This window comes from Microcaecilia unicolor, chromosome 10 (assembly GCF_901765095.1).
Source record: "Microcaecilia unicolor chromosome 10, aMicUni1.1, whole genome shotgun sequence".
In the NCBI taxonomy this organism is placed as follows: domain Eukaryota; kingdom Metazoa; phylum Chordata; class Amphibia; order Gymnophiona; family Siphonopidae; genus Microcaecilia; species Microcaecilia unicolor.
This window is the reverse complement of record NC_044040.1, coordinates 87,511,460-87,529,645: the sequence shown is the minus strand read 5'-3', so window position 1 is coordinate 87,529,645 and position 18,186 is coordinate 87,511,460. Positions and strand designations below refer to the sequence as shown.

The following is an 18,186-nucleotide window of genomic DNA, read 5'->3' as shown; positions in this document are numbered from 1 at the left end:
AGAATTGATGTCAGTTACTAAACAAATTAAAGTGAATGCAGCTTCAACTGTCATCCCTTCTATCGGTCATATCCTCAATCTTTCACGTTCCACTGCGACTGTTCCTGATGCCTTCAAACATATAGTTACACAACTCCACAAAAAACCTTCATTGGACGCTACCCGTCCTTCCAACTATCACCCCATCTCTCTCCTCCTTTTCCTATCCAAGATACTTGAATGTACTGTACACCACCATTGTCTTAACTTTCGTTCATCTCAAGTTATTCTTGATCCACTTCAATCTGGCTTTTGCCCTCTTCATTCAACTGAATCAGTGCTTGCTAAAATCTGCAATGATCTGTTCCTGGCTAGATCCAAAGGTCTCTATTCTAGCCTCATCCTTCACAATCTATCTGCTGCTTTTGATATTGTTGATCACCGCCTACTCCTTGATACGCTGTCCTCACTTGGATTTCAGGGCTCTGTTCTTTCCTGGTTTTCTTTTTATCTCTCTCATCGAACTTTTAGTGTATAATCTGGTGGATCCTCCTCCACTTCTATCCCACTGTCGGTTGGTGTACCTCAGGGCTCTGTCTTGGGACTTCTTCTTTTCTCCATCTATACTTCTTTCCTTGGTGCTCTGATCTCATCCCATGGTTTTCAGTATCACCTTTATGCTGATGACTCCCAGATATTTACCTCTCCACACTAGAAATTTCAGCAGGAATCTAGGTCCAAGTATCAGCCTGCCTGCCTGACATTGCTGCCTGGATGTCTCACCACCACCTGAAACTAAACATGACCCAAACTGAATTTCTTTTCCCCTAAACCCACCTCTCCTCTTCCCCCATTCTCTATCTCTGTGGATAACACTCTCATCTTTCCTGTCTCATCAGCTCATAACCTTGGGGTCATCTTTGATTCCTCTCTCTCTTTCTCCGCACATTTCCAACATACTGCTAAAACCTGTTTCTTTCTCTATAATATCACCAAAATTCATCCTTTTGTTTCTGAGCATACTACCAAAACCCTTATCCACACTCTTATCACCTCTCACTTAGACTACTTCAACTTGCTTCTCGCAAGTCTCCCACTAAGCCATCTCTCTCCCCTTCAATCTGTTCAAAGTTTTGCTGCATGATTTATATTCTACCAGTGTCACTATGCTCATATTAGCCCTCTCCTCCAGTCACTTCATTGACTCCCTATCCGTTTCCGCATACAATTCAAACTCCTCTTACTGACTTACAAGTGCATTCACTCTGCAGCTCCTCAGTACCTGTCCACCCTTATCTCTCCCTACACTCCTCCCCAGAAATTCCGTTCTTTGGGAAAATCTCTCTTATCTGTACCCTTCTCCTCCACTGTCAACTCCAGACTTCATTCCTTTTATTTTACTGTGCCATATGCCTGGAACAGACTTCCTGAGCCAGTACATCAAGCTCCGCCTCTGGCTGTCTTCAAATCTAAGCTAAAAGCCCACCTTTTTGATGCTGCTTTTAACTCCTAACCCCTATTCACTTTTTCAGTATCCATGTCTGTTTTATCTTTTCCACCTTAGTATTTCCCTTATTTGTCCTGATTAGATCATAAGCTCTGTCGAGCAGGGACTGTCTTTTCATGTTCAAGTGTACAGCGCTGCATATGTCTAGTAGCGCTATAAAAATAAGTAGTAGTAGTAGTTTCTATATTTCTGATTCCTTTAACATTAAGTGAAACTAATTTTAAATTACTCATCTCTGAGGAGTACAGCAATGATTGCAACTTTGCTTAAGGGATCACGTGATACAGTAGAAGCAGTAAGACATGCCTTGGGTCTGCTCTGGGCTCCCTGACCTAACCTGTAGGAATCTATACAGAAGCCATCAAGCCCTCTTTTTGAGTTCTTTTGAACCCTCGTGGTGCATGGACAGATTTGTAAAGAAATCTCCTCCAGTTATGAGCTCAAGGGCTCCCAAACACGCTGGAGAAAAAAGTAAGGGGGGAGAAGACAAGATGGCAGCCGGTGCCATGGATCAGACTTTACCACTATCTCCTGATTACATTGTAGCACTTACCATGACAGTTGTTCAGGCATTGTATCTGAGATTGGCTCAGCTCTCGGGGCAAATCATCATTGCTGGTCAATACATTGTGCCGCATGGGCGAATTGGAAACCTGGGTTTCAACATCGAGGACTCAGCAACAGTGTCGTCAGCATCTCTGCAGGAACAAGTTCGAGTACAGGCTGAGAAGCTGGATGACTTAAAGAACCTCTCCCACAGAGATGAGAATTGTTTTCTTGGAATTCTAGAAACTATCCACGATGCCCGACTCATTCAAGTTTTGGAGCAATGGTTAGCTTCTGTATTGCCGCTACCCAACGGCATGGTCCCAGTGAGACTGGAGAAGGCCCATCATTTGGACCGTCATCATGATGATCAAACCAGGCCCTGCATAGTTATTGCCAAAGTCAACAATTACTTTCACTAAACGGCATTGTTGAGCACATACAAACTCAAGCGGGACTCTCTCTACTATGAAACCCTACTACTACTACTTGACAGTTCTATAGCGCTACTAGGGTTACGCAGCGCTGTACATTTTAACAAAAAAGGACAGTCCCTGCTCAAAGGAGCTTACAATCTAAAGGACAAAATGACAAGTTGGCAGTCTAGATTTCTTGAATAGTGGTTAGGTGCCAAAGGCGACATTGAAGAGATGGGCTTTGAGCATGGATTTGAAGATGGGCAGGGAGGGGGCCTGGCGTATGGGCTCAGGGAGTTTATTCCAAGCATGGGGTGAAGCGAGGCAGAAAGGGCGGAGCCTGGAGTTGGCGGTGGTGGAGAAGGGTACTGAGAGGAGGGATTTGTCTTGAGAGCAGAGATTACGGGTAGGAACGTAAGGGGAGATGGTCTAAGGAAGAGAATAGAATTACCTGACTGAAATAATTCCTATATATTACTTTCTCTGTATTTCTGGCAAGTTGTTTTATCGCTTGTAAAAATTTAAATGGTTATAAATAAAAAATTTAAAAAAAAAAAAAAAAAACAGTACCAGTACGCATTTTTCAAGATTATTCCTCCGCATTGCTGGAGCAACGGCATGCTTTTACTCCCCTCTGCACCAAGCTAGCAGAATGGCAGAAGAGATTTATGTTCTTATACCCTGCAGTTCTGAAGGTTTTTCACTCGGGTAGCTGGCTTACACTGGACACACTTCCAGTGGCTCAGGACTTTGTTAATACTCTGGAGGGGATGGTGTTGGAACCTAGACCTTAATTTTTGTTACTATAATAGAAGTTCTAATCGCTTTTAACCCTGTTTTTTACTTTGAGGTTGATGTCCTTGTGGTGCAGTCCCTCCTTTGACTGCTGTGTCTCGAGTGTGTGGTTTGCACACCTCGTACCCATGGAGATGGATAGTTTTTTGGGGGAGGAGTCTTAGAGGATGTCATGGCACGAGGACTGATATGGTTTGGAATGCCTGTGTGTAGTTTGTACATTATCTTGTATCATGCACGATTTAGCTTTTTTTTTTTTTTTTTTTTAGAGGGGTCTTTCTTGATTATGAGTTGGGTTGGGGGCCCTTTGTTCGCTAATCATGATTCTTCTCATCCTATACCCCAGAATTATGGGTGATAGTGATTTCTGTTTGGAAAAGGGGAGGGGTGGGGTGGGGTTGGGGGATGTGGAGTGTGGGGTGGGGTGTTGAATGTTTGTGTGACTGATGGGGATTTTTCTTCAGGTTCTTTGGGGGTCTTCTTAGAGCTCCTTTTCATATGGGTTGGGGGGGTGTTTGTTGTCTTGGGTTCTCGTTGGGGTGCTCTTCCTTTGCTATGTTCTTTTGGGTTGAGATGTACTTAGTGGTTCCTCTCAGTTTGTGTGAATGACTCTGATTGTTCTTGGACCTGGGGGGATGGGCTGGGCTTCTGGGTCAATGGTTATATTGTAAGGCTCCATTTTCTCTTCATTTCTCTGTGTGCCTCGGATAATCGTTTAGTATCTTGGATTGTAGGGGACAGAACGTCTCCTATTTAAGACAGATATAGCTTGTTTACAAGAGTTCGTCCAAGCTTCTGGCTAAATTTTGTGAGGGTCATTATCTGTTACTAAAACTTTTTTTGCAGGGCTATGAGATTCTGTTAGTGGTTTATGGTCCCAACCAATTTGATTCCCAATTTTTTGTCTGATTACAGCGGCTTTGCTCTGGATATTTAGACAAGCCACTTTTTGTCCTGGGTGACTTTAATCAGGTAATGGGTCCCATGTTAGATCAGTCTACAAAATCTAATGTCATCGCGCGAGAGCAGGTTTGTGGATTAAAATCTTTCTGTCAGGCCCTGGATCTTGTAGATCTGTGGCACCTGTTGCATCCTGAACTTAAAGATTACACTCATCTTTCACGGGCCCATGGGTCTCTTTCTTGTTTGGACTATATCTTGGTGTCCTTCCATTGTTTCTCAGATGTTTTAGCAGTTGGCATTGGTCCGGCTGAAATTTCGGACCATTCTGTGATCTGGGTGGATATTAAGAGGGAGTCATTTTATCAGGGCACTAGGCATTGGCATTTTCCTTCTTTGTATCATAATGAGGACTTTCAGATGTATTTACTTCAGAAATGGAAAGCTTATAGTAAGTACTGGCCAGCATGCAGGTGATCCTGTTCTTTTTTGAAGACAGCTAATGTGGTTCTCCACGGTGACATCATAGCATACATTAGTGCCCATAATAGACGTCTGTCTCAGGATATTTTGACTCTGGAACGGGCATTATGTAGATCCAAGGGGGCTTATGTTCATTCACCTATATTGCACAATAAAGAGCACCTCTTAGCTACTCAAACAGCGCTTAATTCTTTGCTGCGTGAGAGGGTTCAGCGGTCTTTAGTGTGTTGCAAATATCAATTTCATTACTTTGGCAATTGGTCAAGAAGATTATTTGTTAAGGTCACCAAGTCATGGCAATGTAGGCACCAGATTTTGACTGAGGGCCTCCAATGGGTCCATACATTCTAGCATAGAAAAGGTGGTTGATATCCTGACAGATTATTTTAAGGGTATTTATCAGGCAGGGGTGGATTTTTCTTGGAACAGTTTTCAGAATATTTGCAACAGTAGGGTATGCCTGGGCTCCCTTTGGAGGCGATAGAAGCCTTGAATTATCCCGGAACTTCAAATAGCTATTTGGAACAACAAAACATGTTAAGTCATCAGGGCCAGATGGTTAATCTGGTGAATTTTATGAAATGCTCTCAGTTCATCTTTGTGGCCTGCTGATATATTATTATACTGTGGCAGAGGTTCATGGGGAGCTTCCTCGATATGTGAATGAGGCCTTAGTAACATTGTTTATTTATTTATTTAATTATTTATATCAATTTATATACTGTATCTTATTGCAACTGCAAACCAGAACAGTTTACATATATAAAAATACAATTTGTATATACAATAGACAGACAAGGAACTCCATTCAAGACAGGAAAGCACAGCAAATCAGAATTAACTACATAGTACAAACCAAAATGGATTATATTTAATACACAGTGAGGCTACCCTTTTATTTGACCTTATCTCTTATTCTAAGTTCTGTTCTACATAATTTATAAAGAAAAGGTTTTCAAGAGTTTCCGAAAATGGATGTAAGAATTCTCTAGTCTGATCTCTTTTGGAAGGCCGTTCCAAAGAGAAGGGGACAGGTAGAAAAAAGCCGATCTCTGTGTAAATTCCCATCTAGCCTTAGCGAGAGAGGGAATAACTAACCTATTATCTGTCAGAGATCTAAGAGTTCACATGGCAGTGTAAGGAATTGTCAGATTTGATAGGTAATTAGGGTTTAATGTATGGAAAGCCTTGTGAGTCAAAACGAGAATTTTAAACTTGACTCTTGTTTCAACCGGAAGCCAATGCAGACGATGCAGTAATGGTGTTACTCTGTCATCCCTCCGGGCCTTGCAAATCATACACGCCACTGTATTTTGTATTCTTTGCAATCGTTTTAAGTTGGCTTGAGTAATCCCTGCATATATAATATTACAGTAATCTAAACGTGAGGTAATGTACGCAGATGTCAATGTTTTAAGAGAATCCTTACTAATTGAATTTCTGACTGATTGAAGCCTCCTTAGATGGAAGAAAGATTTTTTCACTACATCGGATACCTGTTCCTCAAAAGTCAATGCAGAATCAATAATGACCCCAAGGTATCTAAAGGATTTAACTGTGGGGATACTCTGACCATTGGAGCCGACTCTGTGAGTGCTGTGGGTGCTTGAGCACCCCCAATTTTGAGAAAATTCCTTTTATGTGTCCAGGGAGGGGTCATTTCCATTGGGCTTAGCACCCCCAATAATTTTGAAAAGTTGGCTCCTATGACTGTGACCAAATAGCATAGGCACTACTGATGGACATGTTCCTTGCCCTACTATCCAAGATGTTATAGTCTTATCTGGGTTTAATACTAACTGATGTGTTGTCAGCCAGTCTGCCACTTTATCCAGACAGATTTGAATCAGTGTAAGGTCAATATTTGATGGCTTAACATAATGAATAAGAAGAAAATCGTCTGCAGATGAGTAAGAGCTAATACCCATTGTTTGAATGAGGAGTGCCAAGGGGCTAACATATAAATTAAACAGTAATGGAGACAGAACCGAACCCCTGTGGAACCCCACATGATAAGTTGTATGATGTAGAACAAGATTGCTGTTGGACTACTTTAAATGAACGATCCATAAGAAAGGATATGTTGTTGAAGCCTGGGAAGTCAAGTGAACTTCCAGACTCCTATTGTCCAATTTCTTTAATAAATGTTGACATCATGCTTTTTTCTCAGGTTTTAGCAGACTATCCATATAGCTGCCTTCTGTAGTTCAGGAGGACCAAGTAGGGTTCATTCATGACAGGCAGTCTGTAATAAATGTACATAAAGCTCTTTTGGTGTATAGCCAATGGTATGGGATTCCTCTGTTGCTGGTTAGCCTTGATGTGACTAAGGTTTTTGATCAAGTAAGTTGAACTTTTTTGTTTAAAGTACTGTCTTATGTGGGAATTAGAGGGTGGTTCTTTGATGCAATTCACACTTTATACACCTGTCCATGGGCTTCTTTATTAATCAATGTGGTCCGTACCGATTCCTTTTCTATAGAGCATGATACTTGACAGGGGTTCCCTTTCCTGTCTGTTATTTCGTCTAACTTTAGAACCTCTGTTATGCACTTTGAGGCGGGACTCAGGAGGAGGTGATGCAAGGTTTTCTGGTGGGCCCTGTGTGTCTAAAAGCTTTAGCCTTTGCTGATGACCTTCTTTTACTTTTGACTAACCCTCGGGATTCATTACCAGCTGCATTAGAGTTTGTATAGAACTATGGGCTCTTATCGGGTTTTACCTTAAATTTAAGTAAATCTTTGGCTTTACCTTATACTCCTGTACTGCGGGATTAATTGGGGGGGGGGGGGGCTTTTCCCTTCAATGGGCAGATAGGTCTTTGAAATATTTAGGAACCTTTCTCCCTGAAAATCTGTCATGGCTGTACTCTGTATATCTACAACCCCTATTGCATTACACTGAGGCTCCTCCTCATTCTTGGTGAGCCTATTCTCTAATCTTACTGGGGCATATTCACCTCTACAGCATGTTAATTACTCCTAAATGGTTGTATATTTTTCAGATGGCACCTCTCTATTTAAAGTTGCTGATAAGAAACTGTTATGTAAACATTTATAGGCATATATATGGCAGGGTAAGTGGGCCTGCCTTTCCATGCGTATTATTGCTTCCCCTAGAGGCAAGGGGGGCCTGGGCCTTTTAAATATTCGCTATTTAATGATTAGTTGTGGAATGCGATATATCAATGACTGGTTTAGGGATTCCTGTGTGTTTTCTGCTACCTCTCTTGAACTTTCTTTATTTGAATATGAATACGTCCGTACTTTTCTACATGCTGTGCTGCCTTTTTACACCTCCAGAGTGCACTCCTATATCTTTTATAAACCCTTGTGACAGGTATGGAGGTGGGTCTGTCATTTTCACAGTATCACTGCCAGGTGGACACCCCTGTTACCTATTCGGAACAATGGAGCCTTCCTTCCTGGAATTGACTCGCCATCTTTTGTGACCTGGGAATGTCGTGGCATTAAATATCTTTTAAAAATACCTACATATGATGGCCACATAAAGTCCTTCACTGCTTTACGAGAGAAATACCATTTAGCTCATACTTGTTTGCATATCTTCAATTGAGACATCACGTGACAACCTTGTCTGCTGCTTCTTTACACTCCGATGTATATGACCTGCTGGAGACTGCTTGCACCCTTAATTCCCAATTTCACATCCTCTTGAGACTCTATCATCATCATCTTCAAGATCAGACTGCTTCAGTGGATTATACTAACCTGGTGAATGTGTGGTCAGTGGATCTAGGTGAGCCAGTGGAGGCCAAGTGGCTTATTGTAGGCCTTAAACATCTCCAGTCCCATACTGATAATATCACCTTTTGGGAAATGCAGTATAAACTGATAATGTGAACCTATGTCCCTCCTAAAAAAGCTTATAGACTGTGACTTCAAACTAATGCAGACTATCCTAAATGCATGTCCTCAGGTGCCACTCTGGGCCATATGTTTTATTCTTGCCCACGCATTGTGCCCTTTTGGAGTGGTGGTCTACGGTATTTACAGAAAATCTGGACTGTTTCAATTCCTTATGCACCTCATCTACATTTTGAGGCCTTTCCCAAGATACACCCTGCGAGGAAAGGAGTCATGTGCTTTCTGCACTGGTCTGTCCTCCTCATAGTAAAAAACATCCTACAACAATGACTGTTTCCTTCAGTGCCCACTACTCAGATGTGGCAAATACTGTTTAGCCATCTATCTGTGTCAGAATGGCGTCAGTGAGTTTTTTTTATCCTTACGGACATCCCCCTGATAGTTTATTGTTTCCTAACAGTATCATGAACGTTTTACAGAAGTTACATCACCCTCTATCAACTACCTGTGGTCACCACTGCACCATTGTAAAGACTTGTCTTTTGAAAATATTTTAAAATTATATTCTGAGGACCCTCTGAAAAATTATGAAATGGTGTTACAGTTTGTGAAAAATAAACAACGAAAGTGTTGTCTGTGTAGATCTTTTTGAGATCTGTTTTGTAAGCTACAGAGATGTGTTTCCTATGAAGAGTGCCATAAGTACATAAGTAATGCCATACTGGGAAAAGACCAAGGGTCCATCGAGCCCAGCATCTTGTCCACGACAGCGGCCAATCCAGGCCAAGGGCACCTGGCAAGCTTCCCAAACGTACAAACATTCTATACATGTTATTCCTGGGATTTTGGATTTTTCCAAGTCCGTTTAGTAGCGGTTTATGGACTTGTCCTTTAGGAAACCGTCCAACCCCTTTTTAAACTCTGCTAAGCTAACCGCCTTCACCACATTTTCCGGCAATGAATTCCAGAGTTTAATTACACATTGGGTGAAGAAAACTTTTCTACGATTTGTTTTAAATTTACTACACTGTAGTTTAATCGCATGCCCCCTAGAATGTCTAAATAAAACTCTGAAAAGGAATCATGGGTCTGGCATTATGTGTCTGTGTACAAAGTGTTTTTATTAAAACTGTAAATATTACATATGTATCGCTGCCATCTGTTCAGTGCAGATGGCTTCTTATAGGGGAGGCTAACATATTTCACGGGTTTCCTTTTTTAAAGGGGAAGCGTTTCTTCAGTTTCCACAGGGTGATGAATTTCACAGAGACCTCTTTGGGCTTTTCTTTAAGAATTTCAGGCAGATGCCTATTGTTTGCATTACCAACTACCATGGAGGGTAATTTGAGTTCGGCCAAGGACCACATGAACTCTTCCCAACCTCTGAGTTTCCTTTGTTAGGAAAGAGCATGTGATTGCGTAGCCCCTTGAACCAGGTTGAGCAGATTAGACCCACTGACGGGGTACCCCTTGTATTCAAAAGTGCAATTAGCGCTCCAGGTTGCCACATCCTTGTTCCTGGATAGCTTATTGAGCAATACTTTGGCGTTTTTCCTATAATGCGCACCAATTCCTTTTAACACTTTCTGAAGAATAGGGTCAGACAGGCCATTGTTATCTAGTGACACCTCTGTCTGCTTATGACTTTGTTCATAGAGATACAGGTTTATTTTTCTTCTTTCCCTTGCGCCCTGTCTGGCAAACAAAAGGTAGCACTGTAAAACGGATAAATAACTTTTCATAGATGATTAGTCCGGAACTTTGAAGAATACCACTCATTTCTTCATCAAGCCTTTGAATGGCATCCTTTCTAATATTTTCATGAGGTCCTGGAGGACCTGTTAAATAACTGAGCTGCCGGCTAGGGACCAAGTACAGCTTTTCAGCGCACTGCATTGCCAATGAGGCTCATGATCAGTGGCAAGACAAAACTTAGCAAGGGTCAAATAAAACCCCCAGACTGCATCACCAGCTTCTTCTTTGTTTTAAGAGGAAGCCTTTTGTCCCTGAGACTCTTTATTACATGCTTTTGTCTTTTCAGGATGATGATCTGATGCTGTGATAATGAAATGTTACCTTTCAGAGTGTTTAGGGCTATTTCTGCCATAACCACTATTAAGTCATCCGAAGTGAAGCCGAGGATGACCTTTCTCTACCGTGGCGAAGCCTAAACTAAAAACTCCAGATTTCTCTTCAGACATCTAGAAATGTTGTTGCCTGTGAGATTGCAATTAACATGTGTGGGGAAAAGCAGCAGTTTGTCACTTCTTTTTATAGGCTCCCACTGTTTTCTTACCGTATATGACCATGAAAGCTAAGGAAAAGATGTCCTCAATCTGTAAGCCTAGGGTGTCAACGCGTTCAAATCCAAGATGAGATAGCTATAAGGTTTTCTGGTAGCATCTTCAAAGGCCTTGAGAAAGAAACATGTCTTGCCTGGGTACATTTGTCTTGACAGGAACAACTATCTGCTGCTTATCTCTCGTATTCTTAAACAGCACCATATGTTTTGTATTTAAGGTGATAGTGTGGCTTGTTCTGCCTTGACAAAAATGTTCTGGATGATATATATAATAGTTAAATTTCTGTGATGTGTGTATTTGGTAAAGGCATTTTTGATCTCATCATTTTTACAAGCGGACTCCATAAAATCATCAATGATGACCAGATTTACTTTATGGGATGGAAGCAACAGGTCATCGTTAAATGTCACTGGCAGTGAATCCATAAAACGTATAAATGGGTACCGGTCTTACAATTCTTCATATATAGGTTGCCAACAAGTGTAACACCATATAATTTGATTGGGTTTCATGCTGAACTTAAGATTGGCATGGTCTAACAATTCTTACCGTTGTTGGAGGGTCCTGCTATGATGCACGAGAAGGGATGCCACAAGTCTGCATCAAACTCTTCAGTAGCCATAGCGAAAATGTAAACTTCTGACCACCTCTTGATCAAAGTACATTCTGCTTAGGTTTTTTTTTTTTTACATGACTTTTTAGGGTAGTGCACCTTTGAACACTAACACTGTGTTGTAAACAAAAATTGGGTGTTTTATTTTAAAAACTCCTTGGTGCTATGGGGTGGGGGGACCATGCAAGAGAAGTGAGGAGAAGGCATATGGATGGCTGGATGCAGAAGAGCTTTGGGACTTGCCAGATTTTCCTTTCTGCCTGCAGGGGTAGAAAGGGGCTTTGTGTGTGGGGGGGGGGGGGGGTAGACTTCTTTGCTAAAGAAACTTTGTGTTTTGCATGACTTGTGCTGTATTGATAAAAACACTATAATTGTATGTCGCTGGGGTTTTCTCTGTATCTTAAAACATATTGACCAATGTGTGAGGCTCTGATCTCTAAAAACAGCTGTTTTTTCTTTCAACATGACTGCTGAAAAAAGGGAGGGACAGTGTTTGAGGAGGTGGAGAGGGGGACTGCTTGCCAGCCTGTTTGAACTCACACTGAATTAAAATCAGTATGTTTGCTGATCTCTGTGTATAAATAAAGTTTGTAAAACCAGTAAGTTTGTTTTAAAAATTGAACAAAACTTTTTTCTTTTGGTCTGGCTGCAGAAAGGAGGGGCTGAGAAATAGGGAGGGGGTGAGGGGAAGGAGGTGTGGATTCTCTCACACAGAGAATCCATCAGCTTGATTTGCTCCAGGGAGGAGGGAGGGTGTTTGTCATCAGTGGCACACACTATAAAAAAAACTAATACACTTCAGGCTTGCTGTCTTAAAACTCAAACAACTTTTTTGCTGCACTGATCAGAAAAGGAGTTTAAAAACAGCATGATTTGAGAGGTGCGTGTAAAGCATGTGATCTTCTGGTCTCTGTGTGTACAAGAGTTTGCTGTAGGGAAGAGGAGTGGGGGAGCAATTTTAAAACCATTAGGTTTATTTTAAAATTCAACACTAACCATTCACACTAATTCTTTGCCTATGTACCCTTTAAAACCTAAAGTGTAATTTAATTTTTTTTCCTGCACCAGCTAAAAATGCTTTTATTTTCTTTCTTGAAAAAAAAAACATCTGTCTGACACAGGGGCTTGGGAGAAGGAGGAGGTACGTTTGGGGTCAAGCCTTTTGTAGCGCTGTTTAGAAAATGGAGTTTAAAAATCAGCAGGTATTGAGAGATATCATTGAAAGCCTAACTAGCCAGATCCCTCCTCTGGTTTCTTGTGAAAGTTATCTTATAACAGCTTTGTGTCTGCTGATTTTTTCTGGAAAAAGAAGGTGATGCCCTTGTGACTATGGAATGAACATTTTGGCTGTAATAGACTTCTGCCTGATGCCACATGGTCTGAAAAAAAAACAGAGGGCTGAAAAACAAGCAGGGGAGGAGGAAGTGAATGGAATTTTTTTAAAAAAAGAAATGGTTTAAGGACAGGGATAAAATAAACTGCGCATGCACCTCCAGGACTATAAGGGGTGGTGTCTGGGGGGGGGCAATTGATGGTCATTTCCTGTCACATGATGGCAATGAGTAATGTGAAACAGGAAGTGACACAATGTGTCCAGTTGTCACTGCCATCTTGGAGCTGTGACATCACTTCCTGTGATATCACCAAAAGAGGTGAGTTTGAGGTGTGGTTATGCAAATAAAGTAAAGCTAGGGATGGATTATGCAAAGGGAGTGGGATGTGGGCAGGGCTATGATGTCATATTCAGTGACATCATCAAAAAGAAGCAGGAAGGGTGGGGAGTATATGGGTCCTGGTAGGATCCTCAAATCTGATTGGCCAACGTGACAGGAAGTGGGTGTGGCCATCTGTCAAAATCAATTAAAGATAATTAACAATTGACGAATGCTAGTGAGCCTTACTATGGGTTCCTTTACAGAATTGCTTTCCATGTGTCATCATTGTGCAATGATTGGGACTCCCTATTCCCTTCTCTCCTCAATGTCCAGAAACTATGAATGCTCCTGCCACAGTACCTCAATTTTCAGCCAGCCTGGGGAGCAGAATCTTGATCTAGGAATGGAAACTAGGTCTTTTGCATATTACAGTGTGTGCTGTTGCCTTCCTTGACTTAAATGTCCCTCCTGAACCCCCACCTGGGAGGAGAGCTCTTTTTAACTGATCTAAAAGTACACACTTTGGTGGAAGCCTATGGTTCTTTTAGCCAAACAGAGGAGGACAGCTTCAGTTAGGATAATTTTCTGTCTGCAAAGTTTTCCTTTAAAGAGTATTTTGGCACATACTGGTTTTTCTTACAATTTAAGCACATCTGTTTCTGTATCTGTGTGCCACCTGTGTTGGCAATATTCAAACTACTGAAATTGTATGTGAAATTATGGAATAAATCTTGGGTGTACCACTTTTATTTGTTTTAACAGATTCAGTAAAAACTGCATCCGGGATGCTGATAGTGGAAGTTGCCAAGCCACCTAGGTCTAGCCTTGGTGTTGCACTCACTACCTCCATGTACTGTAATAAGCAGGTCATCATCATAGACAAAATTAAATGTGCAAGTACTGCTGACAGGTGAGTGCTCATGTTAATTCCAAACTGCAGAATTGCATTGTTATTATTATAATCTCTTCTTGAGCCAGTCGGCACATAAAGCAGACAGACACATCTTCCACACTTGTTGGTCTTCTATTTCATCAACTGCTTCTGACAAACAGATATCCAGCTCAGTGAGCTCATTTTCAACTGTTTGATATCATGTCTTGGTCTTTCTGGATTCTTTTCCCTTCTGGATTCCAGTTCATGGCTTGCCTTGGTATGCACTGTACATCCCTTCTTTATAGGTGCCCAAACAAACAGCATTGTTAGTTAATGCAAATGATTTATATCAGGTGAAGTAAACTTTGATATCTGGCAAACAAATTGTGAAAAAAACCCTTGACTAGTAATTATTATAAAAACATATATTCAAAAGAGATTTTTGGAATAAAAAATATTGGCATGCATGGTCATTCCACTAATGCCCACCAAGATAGTTCACCAAGGGCTTGTTTTATAAAGCCGCACTAGCAATTCCCATGCGGCAAATGAGAGGAAGTCCATAGGAATTGAATCGGCTTCCTCTCATTTACCACACAGAAATCGCTAGCATGGCTTTGTAAAAGAAGCCCTAAATATTTCTGTGAGGTTGTTATTATTACTTCTATTATTTTAATTTAATTTTTTACAGGTGCATTAAGACATAATTCTTGATTAAACATGATAGACCGTGAAAGCAAAACAAAATTAGGAAAAATAAAAATCTATTCATCATTGACCTAACATTGATTCCACAATAAGGGGGGTGAGGAGGGACTAAAAAGGTAGTAATAATAATAATGAAGTCCTAAAATTATAAAGTCAAAATTGAGGCTATGCAGTTGCAATAAATTCCACATCCCATTAACTATTTTGGGGTAATTTTATAAGACAATTCTATATAGAAAAAAGTAGTATCTAGTGAGAAGTGGTTCTGCCTCCCCTAGCAGTGGAGTTGGACACAATTATTTATCTAATTGTTGTATTACTTTCTGATTTTATCTTGTGAATTAATTTGTTCAGGTTTCCCTCACTAACCCCTCTGTTTACAAAGCCATGCTAGTAGCATGCTGACACAACCCATTCAAAGTGAATGGGCTGTGTCCTCATTAGCACATAGCAGCTGCTAGCGCAGCTTTGTAATGGGGGGGGGGGGGGTAATGTTCCATTACTAAGCTGCAGCAAAAGGCTGCATTAGTGCACCCTTGCACGGGTTTTGCCCATGCACAAAGGCCATTTGTACTGCAGCCGTAAAATGGCTAATTTATTTCTGGTATTAATGGCCATACACTAATGTTACACACAAAAGATGAGAACAAAAATCCAAACAATATATAACCATAAAAAATACGAAAAGGATTCTTTCAAAATGAATAAGTAAGTAAGCAAAAACTGAAAGGGAAGAAAAAGCCTCAAAAAGCTCCTAATTAATAATTAAAGGAGGACAACGACTTCTTCATTGGCAAAACACCTTCCTGAAAATCTATTTGCAAATTGTAGGCTTCAATAAACAAATGCTTATCAAACAATAGCGCTAAATACTTAGCTTATCTAGTCTCTTTCTTCCGTCTGTGGTTAACCGGAAGAAACAGATTAGATAAGCTAATAAGCTAAGTATTTAGCGCTATTTTTTGATAAGTATTTGTATATTGAAGCCTACAATTTGCAAATAGATTTTTCAGGAAGATTTTTTGCCTCCTGAACCCCCACCTGGGAGGAGAGCTCTTTTTAACTGATCTAAAAGTACCCACATTGGTGGAAGCCTATGGTTCTTTTAACCAAACAGAGGAGGGCAGCTTCAGTTAGGATAATTTCTGTCTGCTCCTTTAATAATTAATTAGGAGCTTCTTGAGGCTTTTTCCTCCCTTTCTTTAATTTCAGTTTTTGATTATTTATTCATTTTGAAAGAATCCTTTTTGTATTTTTCATACAGCAATGTTGCCATTAGTGCACAGCCATTTAAAAAAATTACCACATGAGCACTCACAGCCACCTATTTTATAGGTGGTAAGTGCTTATGTGGTAATCCTGCACTAACCAGTTATCGCAAGATAATGTGGATGCGCTAACAGGTTAGCGCAGAAATGGTCACTCTCTGCCCTCATGATACACCCCTCCCCCCAAAAATACAAATATTTTATAGCGCCTGGATTAGTGCATGCTAATTTGGCAGTTACAGCAGGACACCTGAACGCATCCCACAGTACGCCATTTTAAGCTATGTTAGGCACATGTTAGTGCTTAATGCAGCTTAGTAAAAGGGCCCTAAGACACTATATATAAATTTTGAATCAATAAAATTATAAAAGTTCCCTGATACAGGTGTGTAACATATATGTATACAACCTATATACCCATACGTTTCTCCAACCTGAGTAGAGGTGTTCCCTGGGCTGAGATTAGACATACATTCATATTTTATTTTGAAAAAATGCATGTATATGCATAAAACAAGGAAAATTATGGATGCCTTAGGTGTAAATGTTACATGTAGCCCAGTGTCTTTATACTTCCAAAACCAGAATTAGAGCAGGTTTTTTAGAATAAAAAGTCATAGACCTCAGTGGTGATTTGTTTCATAAGAGCAAGATCAACTCTTAGCTCGCCTTACCTTGTCACAGGTCTATAATGACTTTAAATTTAAGCTCACTTTTAAACTCAGTTTTGCTATTTTATTATAATTTTTTATTTATTTTTACTTTTTTTTCACTTATTTATACCTTTAAAACTGATTAGAATCCAAACATTGAATTGCTTAGCTCATATCTGGAAAAGCATTCCAATAAAATGTAACTTAGCTTTTGTTTCCTGTTATAAATGATAGGACCACTGGCCAACATGTAGCATGTTTCGCTTATGCTGCATCAGGGTCCGGTCCACTAAAAGAACAGATTCAAGGTACTTACTAGTAAGAGAAAAACCTGACTCAAGAATAAGCATAATAGGCATTTATAACCTACATTCCACAATGCTTGCCATGATATACATCTCTCTAAACATGGCGGCAAAGCGGAACTATCTAAATAGCTGAAATCACAGTTCCCGCCAATCAAAAAGAAACAGAAAGGCCAATCAGAAGGTCAAAAAGTTCAGCATCACAATAGAAATCCGCAATCTAATTGGCAATTGAGTCCCCAGTGTCTAAAGTGTAAATCAACATTGCTCTTTGTAGTTAAGTAGATTACAGATATCACCTCCCTCCCGCCCCACTGTGACAGTGTCAATAATTCTCCAGTATATATCTGATACTGCATGCACTTTATCTAACCAATGCTGTACCTTGGAAACTGTCAGCATTTTAGTATTGATTTGGGATTTGTGTTCAGCTAATCTCAATTTTATGGGGCGTGAAGAACGCCCCACGTAGATCAGATCGCAAGGACACAGGGCTATATGAGACTGTTATTTGTATATTCTACCCAAGCCTAGTGTAATTGAGATTTTTGTGGGCCTGTTAAAGTTGGGTATTAATGTTTGCACAAGGTCAGCTTAACAATTTGGCAAGACTAGGCAGTCACCTAAGGCAGGAAACAGGATCTACAGTCAAAGCAAAACAATAGATTCTGACAATGACATAAATTGAAAGACCCATCAGTACATGCTTTTACCTACAGGGAGGGTGGGAAATTTTCAAATAGCTTATTTACCTGGGTAAATGATTTTTGGAAATTGTCCTCATTATATACATACATACAAAGCCAAGTAGCACACATTGAAAGCAAAGTATGATGTCTAATTATGTATTTTGGGGATTATTATGTGAGAGGAGGTGTTGAAATGATCAAGATTATGGAGTTTAATTATCAAAATCTTGAAAAGAGGGTGTCTAAGGTCCTGAAAGTTAATTGAAAGGGGGATGTATGGCTAGGTACTATGTATGTTCACCTACTGCATCCTTGCAACAGCTCTGTGTGTGCATGAATTTCCCAGGAGTAATTTTATTAAGCATGTACTTTCCCATTTTAAAATTGATGTAATATATGCACATACCTATGTACATGTTACAAAGCCTGCTGTATTACAAAAAATTACCTTCCCTGGGAGGACACAGCAACCTTTTAGGCACATTAAAGAAATCATTATCGACTTCTAGATAAAAAAAATATCAAGTCCATAAGTATTGCTATACTGGGACAGACTAAAGGTCCATCAAGCCCAGCATCCTGTTTTCAATAGTGGCCAATCCAGGTTACAAGTACCTGGCAAGACCCAAAACAGTACAATACATTTTATGCTACTTATCTTAGAA

At 40.3% G+C, this 18,186-nt stretch overlaps 1 protein-coding gene across 1 annotated transcript in view; it reads left to right on the top strand.

The window, feature by feature from the left end:
• GRIP1 (glutamate receptor interacting protein 1) overlaps nucleotides 1–18,186 on the top strand; it is a 675,191-nt gene that overhangs the window by 262,927 nt on the left and 394,078 nt on the right. Inside the window, 1 exon segment of the mRNA XM_030216417.1 lies at nucleotides 13,787–13,934. Coding sequence (XP_030072277.1) covers nucleotides 13,787–13,934 — 148 coding nt within the window.